This window comes from Garra rufa, chromosome 7, assembly GCF_049309525.1.
Source record: "Garra rufa chromosome 7, GarRuf1.0, whole genome shotgun sequence".
In the NCBI taxonomy this organism is placed as follows: Eukaryota; Metazoa; Chordata; class Actinopteri; order Cypriniformes; family Cyprinidae; genus Garra; species Garra rufa.
In genome coordinates this window covers 12,007,605-12,018,576 of record NC_133367.1, presented here as the reverse complement: position 1 = coordinate 12,018,576, position 10,972 = coordinate 12,007,605, and the positions used below count along the sequence as shown (strand labels likewise).

At 37.5% G+C, this 10,972-nt stretch overlaps 2 protein-coding genes across 3 annotated transcripts in view; one reads left to right on the top strand and one right to left on the bottom strand.

Annotated features, from left to right (window-relative positions):
• The first annotated feature begins 254 nt into the window (after nucleotides 1–254).
• Nucleotides 255–6,973, top strand: kctd20 (potassium channel tetramerization domain containing 20). 2 transcript variants are annotated; one of them, XM_073844235.1, is made up of 8 exons: nucleotides 255–319; nucleotides 1,296–1,355; nucleotides 1,437–1,593; nucleotides 2,322–2,424; nucleotides 2,506–2,626; nucleotides 2,704–2,901; nucleotides 3,216–3,326; nucleotides 6,225–6,973. In XM_073844235.1, exons 2-8 carry the CDS (start codon nucleotides 1,310–1,312, stop codon nucleotides 6,497–6,499), a joined length of 1,011 nt encoding a protein of 336 aa, XP_073700336.1. In that variant the 5' UTR covers nucleotides 255–319; nucleotides 1,296–1,309; the 3' UTR covers nucleotides 6,500–6,973. The 2 variants fall into 2 exon arrangements, with proteins under 2 accessions (XP_073700336.1, XP_073700335.1); XM_073844234.1 differs by lacking the exon at nucleotides 255–319 and having other exon boundaries at nucleotides 856–1,355.
• A 526-nt stretch (nucleotides 6,974–7,499) lies between these two features.
• Nucleotides 7,500–10,972, bottom strand: part of LOC141337920 (serine/threonine-protein kinase 38-like) — a 28,214-nt gene continuing 24,741 nt past the window's right edge. Inside the window, exon 13 of the mRNA XM_073843496.1 lies at nucleotides 7,500–9,104. The gene's annotated coding sequence lies outside the window, so the exon portion shown is untranslated. The remainder of the gene's footprint in view (nucleotides 9,105–10,972) is intronic.

Below are 10,972 nucleotides of genomic sequence, written 5' to 3'. Positions count from 1 at the left end.
TTTCGCGTCACGAAATGACAAATAAATAAAGCGTAAAAACATGAACACAAAAACACTAGCATTTGCTTTTAGCCTAAGCATTTATACTCGTTCGTGACCAATTTCTAAACGAACCTGTCAACTTTGACTCGTTTTAACCGCCGTCGTAAAATTAGCCCTCAGACATCAGCTCAGCTCTTCCCGCCCTGCGCCTCACGTGAGCGCGCTTTTATTGGATTAACGTCGGTTAATCCGCGCGCACCGTATGGAGCTGCTGTCTCGCGCGTCTCCGGGATCTTCGTGCTGGAAGACTCTCAATGTTTTGAACGCAGACTCTCCGGTGAGTAACAAATATTAGCTTAATATAAATACTAACGTTGGACATGTGGAATACTTGTACAGATACAGAAATGGTACATTTCTAACAATCCATGGTTAGTTGTTTCAATGTTTGTTTGGAATAAAGTAAATAAATCGGTTGGTTTCCTTGCACCACAACAAAAAAGTACAATGGTAAAGTATTTTGGACATGTACCATAGTAATTTAGTGAAATACTCTTGAATTCCATGTAGATTGTATATAAATATGATATTTAGTACCATGATGGCATTTATAGTAAAACTGTGGTTGTGCAAATAAGACCCTGGACCACAAAACCAGTCATTAGGATCCATTTTACAACATTACATTATTGAAACACTATATAAATAAGCTTTGGCTGAGATACTATTTGAAAATCTGGAATCTGAGGGTGCAAAAATACCTAAATATTAAGAAAATCGCCTTTAAAATTGTCCAAATGAGGTTCTTAGAAATGCATATTAATAATCGGAAATTGAGTTCGGATATATTTATGGTAGGAAATTGACTAAATATCTCCATGGAACATGATCTTTACTTTTTGGCATTAAAGGAAAAATGGTTTTGACCCATACAATATATTGTTAGCTATTGCTACAATATAGCCATGCCACTTAAGACTGGTTTTGTGGTCCAGGGTCACAAATGGTAATCAATATACCAAAAAACCATGGTTGCTACACTTTTAATTTTCATAAGAGAGATGCTATAACTGCACCAAAGTGCCAATCTGGTTTGCAGTTTTATTAAGAACAAACAGATGAAGGATAAATTGGGTTTCTTAAAAAATGGGTCACATTTGCTCTGCATAAACCTGTTTGTTGCGGGTTTGTAAAGGGTTACCGGGTGTCTATGGGGTTAAGCTGGACCAATGAGTCAGTGTTGGCCAGTCAGGCGAGTGTAAGGAGTTTATAATATTATGTTCACCATATGGACCGTCTAACCGGGTCTGCAGGTGTCCAGAAGATCATGACGGAGGAGCAAGCAACAGGTGGTACAATCCTGTCCCAATCAGGTAAACCTAAAAACACCATTTCCACAACTGAAAAATGAATGTTTACAATCTTGAAAAATGATTAAACGTCTCGATTAACAGACCGCAGGATGACTGTAGGAGCCGAGGACGGGGCTGATGTGACGAAAGCACAACCCCGGCCTTCAACACGTGACAGGGTCACATTAGTAGTTGATGGGACACATTTTGTGGTGGACCCCGCGGTGTTCACGACTTACCCGGATACAGTGCTGGGGAGGTACTGAACACTATGATTTATAGGATAGTTGAGCGAAAAATGAACATTCACCCTCAGGACATCCAAGATGTAGTCAATGGGTGCCATCAGAATGAGAGATCCAACAGCTGATAAAAACATCACAACAATCCAGTCCATCAAGTAACATCTTGAGAAGACAAAAGCTGAGAAAACCACTCCAACTCCAGTCTAGTCCGATTCATTTTGTGAAATCTCGTAATTCTTGTGAAACTGTAAACATAAACGAATCCATCATTAAGATGTTTTTAAGTAAAATATGAGTCCATTATCCATAATAACACTTCCTTCGGTGGAAAAAGTGGCCTGGTCTGAATCAGGAGAGAAATCATTAAAAGACGTGGCTGGATTTTGATGTGAGAAACAACAGGAGATTAACGTTTTCCATTTTACTTAAAAACATCTTAATGATGGATTCGTTTAAGTTTACAGTTTCACAAGAATTACGAGATTTCACAAAATTAATCGGATTACTTATTGGATTACCTTTTTGTAATGGAATGGAGTCTATTACTTGATGTTTTTATCAGTTGTTTGGACGGCACCCATTCACCCCAGAGGATCCATTGGTGAGCGAGTGATGGAATGCTATATTTCTTCAAATCTGATGAAGAAACGCACTCATCTACATGTTGGCCTGAGGATGACTGCATTTTTAGCAAATTGTATTTTTTGTATCTATTTGTATCTTACAAGATGCATGTTCTCAGAATGTTCGGTCGAGCGCGGCAGCACAGTTTCACGCGACCAAACGCTAAAGGAGAATATGAAATCGCTGAGGGCATCGGTGCCAACATCTTCAGAGTCATTCTGGTACATAAAATCACAAACCCCATTTAGTTCACCGCTAGTTTGATTCTAGGCAATTTTAACGCAACTTAATTTCTTGCCCAGGATTATTACAGAGTTGGCTTTCTGCACTGTCCGGAGGGCGTGTCTTTGGCGGAACTACGGGAGGCGTGCGACTATCTGTGTATAAACTTCGACTACAACACCGTCAGATGCCGAGATCTTAGTAAGTCAAAAAAAAAAACGTACATACGCCGACAAATAAACTTACGTTCAAACTCATTACCGTTTTCATCCAATCAGGTGCTCTCCTGCACGAACTGTCCAATGACGGCGCTCGGCGGCAATTCGAAGCGTTCCTGGAGGAGCTGTTGCTTCCGGCGATGTTCGCGAGCGCTCAGGAAGGAGAACGGGAATGCCACATCGTGGTCCTCACGGATGACGATACCGTAGACTGGGATCACGACCATCCTCCGCCGATGGGAGAGGAAAGCTCACAAAGTGAGCAAAATTTTGTTGAAAACCTGAAACTTGACACAAGCTGCATCCGAAATGATCTACTAAGTACTGCATATGGTTTGAAACTTACTGCACAGCTGTTAAAAAATATAGTATGAATATGTTAAATGTGGACTTAGTACATCCGCCATTTTGTTAGTAACATGACCTCCAGCATAAGTCACGAATTTCGATGTACTCCTTTGCCGTACTGTTTTCCGCAAACTATATAGTGTAGGCATAGGCATATTCGGACGCAGCAATAGCGTCAGAACAGCTAATTATTAACAATAAAATTTGTTTTCTTGTTCCTCAAGTCCTCTACAGCACCAAACTCTACCGTTTCTTCAAGTTCATCGAGAACAGAGACGTTGCGAAAGTTCTGCTGAAGGAGCGAGGCCTGAAAAACATACGCATTGGGATTGAGGGTAAACGCATACAGATTCAAACCTTGCGTTACAATACGTTCAAACGCATCATACAACTTTATAGAGTGCATTAGTACTGACCACTTCTTTCGCTGCTGTTGGCTTTGGGAGTATTTATTCCATTTTTCGATTTCATAAAGTATTTGTTAAAACATTACATGCCATATAAAAGCCAAAAAAAGCAAGTAACTGTTAGCAATGAGAGTCAAAAATGAGGGTTGATTATATCTAGAGAAACAATATATCTAAAGTTAATTGAGAAACAATATATAAATTTATACAAATATTTGAGTATTTTGAATAGGGTTGAAAAAGGGTGGAAAGTTTCCGGAACTTTCCCGAATTTCTGAAATCTTTCCAGGATTTTTCGAAACTTGGAAATTTTCAGAAACTTTTGGTAAGTTTCCAGAAACTATCCGCCCCTTTGCAACCCAAATTTTGACAGAGTAGGAGGGGGCGGGGCTAAAGAGCTCTTGAAGCATCATGGGTAATGTAGTTTTTCACTACCAATTTCAACACCAAAAATAGCTTTTTAGAAAATATAGCTGCAAGCAGCGATTACTGGGGTTCAAGCGCTTTAAGGCATTTAAGCACATGTGAAAAAAAGACGTTACATATAATTTAGCAAGCCTGTAGCCAACTAAATCAATGATTTCAAAAAGCATTTTCGGCAAATACAGATAATTTCGAAATATTACGTTTTTTAACGCTTATGACTGTTATAGCGGCAGCTGTGGTCTGATCGCCGTGAAACTTTGCATGCTTGTTTAGATTCACCTGTCACATGTGTTCACCAGGTTATGTGAAATTTGAGCTCTTATTCAGACTTTATAGGCTTGGCGTATATTTGGACAGGCCCTTTTTCTAAACGACCATGTTATAGCTTCCCAAAGGGTAAATTTTAATCCTTTTTGATAATTATTGACCTGGAGAGTCCAGAGAACCGCACTGTAGTGATTTTTTCCAGATTGAGTGAAAAAACTAGGACTAGTTTGCAAAAGTAGTTTTTTTTTTACATCTTCTCAAGCATTTAACTAATAGTTTGACAGCAGTGGATGGAGAGTCTGATCGGGCGAAAAACCTAGAACTAGTTCACAAAAGTTGGTTTCTCAGATCTCTGAAGCATTTAACAATTCGATCAGCCTCTGTTAACCTTGTCTAATAGGTGCTCAAAGTTCTTCGGGCCAATGGCGGGCATGTTTTTTGATACACAAATGTCTTTATAGACATTTTCACGTTGATAGAACAAACAGGTTGCATAGATATGTCTATTTGTATGTTTTCCCCTCTTACAGTGCCACTAAGTGACCAAGCTCTGCAAGGTTTTTCATGTGACCTTAGATTCAGCTCTTACACATGCGTTGTTTGTTTGGTGAAGATATCTCATTCCGTTCAAAAGTTACAGCCATTTTAGTGCCACTTTAGAACGATTTAGTGTCCCTTATAAGTCGATAGTTTGACTTTTTGAATATAATTATTGATACTCGTTCTCAAGAGAAACTTCCTGCACTGGTTTGGTTCTGATCGGGCGAAAAACCTAGGACTAGTTCGTAAGAGTAGGTTTTACACGTCTTCTCAATGCTTTCAACTAACGGTTTGATTGACAGCAGTGGTTCTAGATGCAAAGTTGTTTGGAACAAGGTCTATCTTATGATACTAATAATACAGCTTTTTTCATGTGTACTCAGGTTTGAGCTTTTATATATATATTGTGAGTCTAACAAAGATATCTCATTCTGTTCAAAAGTAGCAGTTTTAGTAAAGGTGGCCTTGCCCCTTTCTAATGTTTTGGCATCCCTTTATGGCAGAGTCTAACTTTTTTTTTTTATAATTATTGATATTCACTCTCTAGAGATTCTTCCTGCACTGGTTTGGTTCTGACTGGGTGAAAAACCTAGGACTAGTTTGCAAAAGTAGGTTTTTCACATTTCACAATGGTGTTATAGACAGCTGTGGTTCTAGAGGCCAAGTTGTTCGGAACGATGAGGTCTATTATAAGAAATGAATATCAGTAAAAAAACTGCATAATGTACAATCATTTACGCCCGTGAAAAATGTGATATCGCCCTCCAGTGGACGACTTCTTTCAAATTTCTCACAGACCTCATCAAATTGGTGCTCAAAGTTCATCACTCAGTGGTGACCATGTTTTTTGAGATACACAACTGTACTTATAGACACTTGTGGCACTTTGGACCAAGACCATGCGTACCAATTTTAACATTGATAGGACAATTGGTTGCATAGTTATGGCTGTTTGTATGTTTTTTCCCCTCTCATAGCGCGACCAAGTGACCAAGCTCTGCAATTTTTTTCATGTGACCTCAGATTCAGCTCTTACACATGCGTTGTGAGTTTGGCGAAGATATCTCATTCTGTTCAAAAGTTATAGCCATTTTAGTGCTGCTTTAGAACATTTTAGTGTCCCTTTGCTATGGCGAGACTTTTTTTTCAATAATTATTGATATTCACTCTCTAGAGAATCTTCCTGCACTGGCTTGCTTCCAATTGGGTGAAAAAACTAGGACTAGTTCGCAAGAGTAGGGTTTTAGAAAAATGCACAATACCCGAGTGATGGACGAATCCGATTTCATACTTTTAATTGTTGTAGCGCCCCCGTAAGGCCAATTGGGATGAGTCTTGGTGACATTGTTGGTGGTGGGAGTACTACCATCCCTCCAAGTTTCAAGTCTCTACGACTTACGGTTTGGTCTGAACGATCAGTTGTACTTGGAGATTTCTGATCCTTGGCCACGCTAACAGTTACAACAGGGTTTCCTAATAAACGAATACACTGCCGATTAACCTCAACAAACAAGTCTTTGAAGGTTCATCATTAGAATGGACAAAATGATTGACGTTTTATTTCCACAACCCGACTCAGTTGTGTTTTTTCAGGATACCCCACCTGTAAGGAGAAGGTGAAGCGGCGTCCAGGCGGCAAATCCGAAGTCATCTACAGCTACGTCCAGCGTCCCTTCATCCAGCTGTCCTGGGAGAAAGAGGAAGGGAAGAGCAGACACGTGGATTTTCAGTGCGTCCGCAGCAGAAGTGTCCCGAACCTCATCACCGCCATGGGGGAGGGGCCTACGCGGGCCGGGGCCACGCCCACTCCGCAGGTCGACGAGTTAGATCGACTGAACGGCCCCGCCCCTCCTGGGCTCGACCAATGACTGATGGATTGAACTGTTGGAGCTGAAAACACTTGACAGTGAAACTGAAACACCTCATTTATATTCACGACGACGCTCATTAATATTCAGCCACTCATTTCATATTCATATACACATTTCATATTGATTCTGCTGGTTCAGTCTCATGGACAGATGACTTATGAACTTAAAAGTACTTGAGATCTTTTCACCGTTGTGTCCTTGAGCAAGATCTTGCCATTACTGCACTGCACTGGGCTTTGAAAAAACTAACAATGTTTGCTTAATCAACAACAAATTAATCAATAACCAATCGTTTTATAAGGGATTTAGATTATTAAAGATATCATGATTATTTCAAAATTCGTTTTAGTGCCTGTTGGCGCCATCTAGTGTTAAGATGATGTTAGAAGACACAGTAAAACTGTAAATATAATTTATAAAACACTTTGTATGCCTTTTCTTGGTGTTATATGATGTGTAAGCGGGTTTGAATAAAAGCATTTGAAAAAGGTTGGAATAATTATGTTTTTTTTGTTTTTCTGCTCACCAAGACTTCATTTATTAGATTAAAAAATACAGAAGAGGCAGTAAAATTGTAAAATATTCTTAGAATTTAAAACAGCCGTTTCTATGCGAATATCTGTTAAAAATGCTATTTATTTCTGTGATCAAAGCTGCATTTTTAACATCATTATTCGAGTCCTCAGTGTCGCATTTTCTTGGTTTTATATCATTTTTAATGTTTTATTAATAAAAGCATTTCCAAATGTTTAGAATATTTGTTTATGTGCTCACCAAGACTTTATTTGATTAAAAAAAGCTGTCTCTTTGTGAATATCTGCTAAAATGCAATTTATTTCTGTGATCAAAGCTGCATTTTCAGCATCATTACTCCAGTCTTTGGCTTCACGTGATCCTTCAAATATATTTCTTATATGCTGACTTCCTGAAATCGTAATTATTCCAAACTTTTGACCGTTAATTTATTCCAAAGAAAGTAATAAAATGTAATAGTCAATTTAAAAAGCATGTAACATTTTTATTGCATATATTTATAAACCTTAAAAGCACATAAACACTCAGACATTACAAAAACAGCTTTGCGGATACCATTAAAGAGGGTTAAATATCAATATAAAAATATTTAATGATGCACTGCATGCTAAAAATGAGAAAAACAGTCTCTCTATTGAAATGAAAGGTTTTTTCATAAGCCAAATCAATCGTACCGACATCAATAAGTCCATTCGCTCATGAAGGCACATCCTGTGAGCGTCTGATTTTCCGATCGTACCTTTGACAGTCAAATCAGCATCAGCCAAATCTGAAGACGTGGGCGTCCGTATACAAATACAGCCATGAGAGCTCAGAGTGAGAGGCAGAAGCTGCAAACAAAGACTAAAATACACTAAAACCTGCGTCTGTGGGGCAAAACCCAGAACTTGTCATTACAACAGAAAACTAGATTTAAAAAAGTTTGTCAAGACAAACTTTGAGTTGGCTTGAGAAAGCTGGACCGAAAAGATTGATAAAGTTTAAAAGCTTAAAAAGTTTTAAGTTTGATGGTTTTCAGTCTGAAATAGTTTAAAGTAGTTTTAAAAGGTTAAAGTTTGAATATTTTGAAGGCAATACAGTCAGAGACAGTAACTAACATGTTGTTAAAATGATTAGCAAGTTGCTATCATGTTTCTAGCATGATTAGCAAGTTACGGCCATGTTGCTAGTCTGCTTCTAACATAATTAACATGTTACTAGCAAGTTGTTAGCATGATTACCAAGTTACTAATATGTTAACAACATGATAAACATGTTGCTAATATGTTTATAGCATTGTTAGCATGTTACTGACATGTAATTAACATAATTATCATGTTGCTAGCATGATTAGCAAGTTGCTAGCATGAGTTTAACATGATTAACAAGTTACTAGCATGATCAGTAAAGTTGTTAGCATGTTTCTAATATGTTGCTAGTATTTTTCTACCATGACTACCATGTTACTAGCATGTTGTTAGCATGATTAGCATGTTAATAACATGTTAACATGATTCGAATGTTGCTAGTATGTTTTAACATGATTAACAAGTTACTAACATATTTCTAGCATGATTACCATCTTGCTAGCATGATGTTAACATGTTAGCAAATGTTGCTAACATTATGCTAGTATGTTTTCTAACATTATTATCATGTTGCTAGCATGATTAGCAAGTTACTAGCATGTTGCTAACATAATAACATGTTGCTAGTATGTTTTTAGCATGGTTAACATGTTACCAGCATGCCTAGCATTATTAGCAAGATACTAGTATGTTTTTAACATGATTAGCATTTTGTTTCCTCTATTTGTATTTAGCATGGTTAGCAAGTTTCTAACATGACTAGCAAGTAACATGATTCTAGCATGGTTGCAATTGCTAGCATAATTCTAGCATGATAGCAAGATACCAACTAGCATGTTGTTAGTATGTTTCCAGCATGAGCAAATTACTAACATGTTTCCAGCATGATTAGCGTGTTGTTAGCATGACTCTGGCATGATAAGCATGTTACTAACATGAGAAGTATGTCACTAGCATGAATAGCATGTTACTAGCATGTTGTTAGCATGATAAGCAAATTGCTAACACGTTGGGTCCGTGTACCTACGTATAATTGGTTTTCTCGTTTTTGTTTTCAAAACAAACAAACAAATAAATGATTGGTTTATGCAATATTTACATTTTCTCGGGAACACAAAAACGAATTTCATTCATATTTTCAATTTTGTTTTCATTACACGTCGTTCAAATGCAGATATTAAAAAGTCAACAAAACCAAATCGAAAAATTAAAGTTTTTTTGAACAAAGCGCGTTTTAGTACACCGGAAGCTCTCTGCTGCCACTTTCACTTGAGACGGGCGTAAACATACGGAGCCCGCAGCGTCACCTGCAGGAGAAAAATAATCAATCCGTGGCGAAGGTTTTGCAAATTGTCCCCTGAGTTTATAAACCGTATTCACGAATTCTTAAACTGTTCCCTCGGTTTAATAAATCGTGCCCACGGAATAACAAACCGTACCCACGAATTTCCAATCTGTGCGCTCAGATTTTGTAAACCGTGCCTTCGGATTTTGAATCCCTACCCACAAATTCATAAACAGTGCGCACGCTTTCGCAATCAGTTCCCAAGGGTTTGGGATTTGCTTATTTAATAATAACATTAGCCTAACAGTGAAGCATGCATCTAACTCTGGGTGAAAAGCTTATAATAAAATCGCCAAGATTAGTCTACGTGTTCAGAATGAATAGTATAACACATTTCTAAAGCTGTAAAAGGTTATTTAAAAATAAAGCATTCATTATAATAAACAGTTTACTGTCTTAAGTGCACCCATTTATTTAGTCTATAATAATTATAATAATTACAAATCCAGGCCCTAGCCCTAGATGCTGGCCCGAGTTTATCAGAATTCAGTAATGGGCCCCAATCCGACCCAAACCCGACGTCTTTTTCCCCTCTTCTCACGAAACTGCATATTGTTTCAGCTATTAAAATAGTGTAGTTTTGTATGTAACGCAAAGTGATTATATTTCGTTTCGTTTTTATTAAGTTAATTTAGAAAAAACGTTTGGAGCATTTTTTCGTTCGTTAAATATAAGTTTTTGATTTTTAAAGTAACGACCAAGCGGCAAGCGGCAGAGAATGAGTTGATCATATTGTGTTTGATCAATTTTGCCTTCTCAGATAATCACGACTTGCCTAAAATAAATATAGATCTAGGCCTAAAAGAGTTAAAGTATAAAACAATGTTAATTTCAACGTTAAAATAATATAAATGTGCGCTATTAGGCACAAATGCAATCGTTTGTACGGAGAGCCTCTTTGCAGGACATGGAGGCGCCAGCACAATCACTTGCATTTTTGCAGTGGAAACAATTTAAAATATTCCGTTATTTTTGCTCATAAAGGTACGAGTAATACATTATTCGAAACTGTAAAGGGTCTACTTTTATTTGTGTGCACTCACAATATCAACAAAACGTTGCAAACGGTGCTTGAAACGTTGAAAACAAACATGACCCCTCATGTCATCTCAATAGGAGTTATTCTCAGCAAAACTCAGCGAATACATAATTCACGGACAAGATACATGTATTTATAGAAAGCTTTAAATTATTACTTAACGAAATAGAACAAATCAAAAACAAAAACTATTTCATTATGTAGTCTGTAAAGATTAATTTCTCTCTAAAAGCGTCCAAAGAGGAAATGGCGATTGGCAACTTCATCCTTGCGACACTGACTCAGAAAACACAAGCGTTTTAGCCTTTATTTTACAATAATTACCAATAGGATAAAACACAGGCGGTGAATATAAACACTTTTATATTAGTTTATTGTTGAAATTAACATTGTTTTATACTTGAACCCTTTTAGGCCTATAGATTTTATTGTAGGCAAGTCGTGATGATTTGAGAAGGCAAAACTGATCAAACACAGGCTATGAT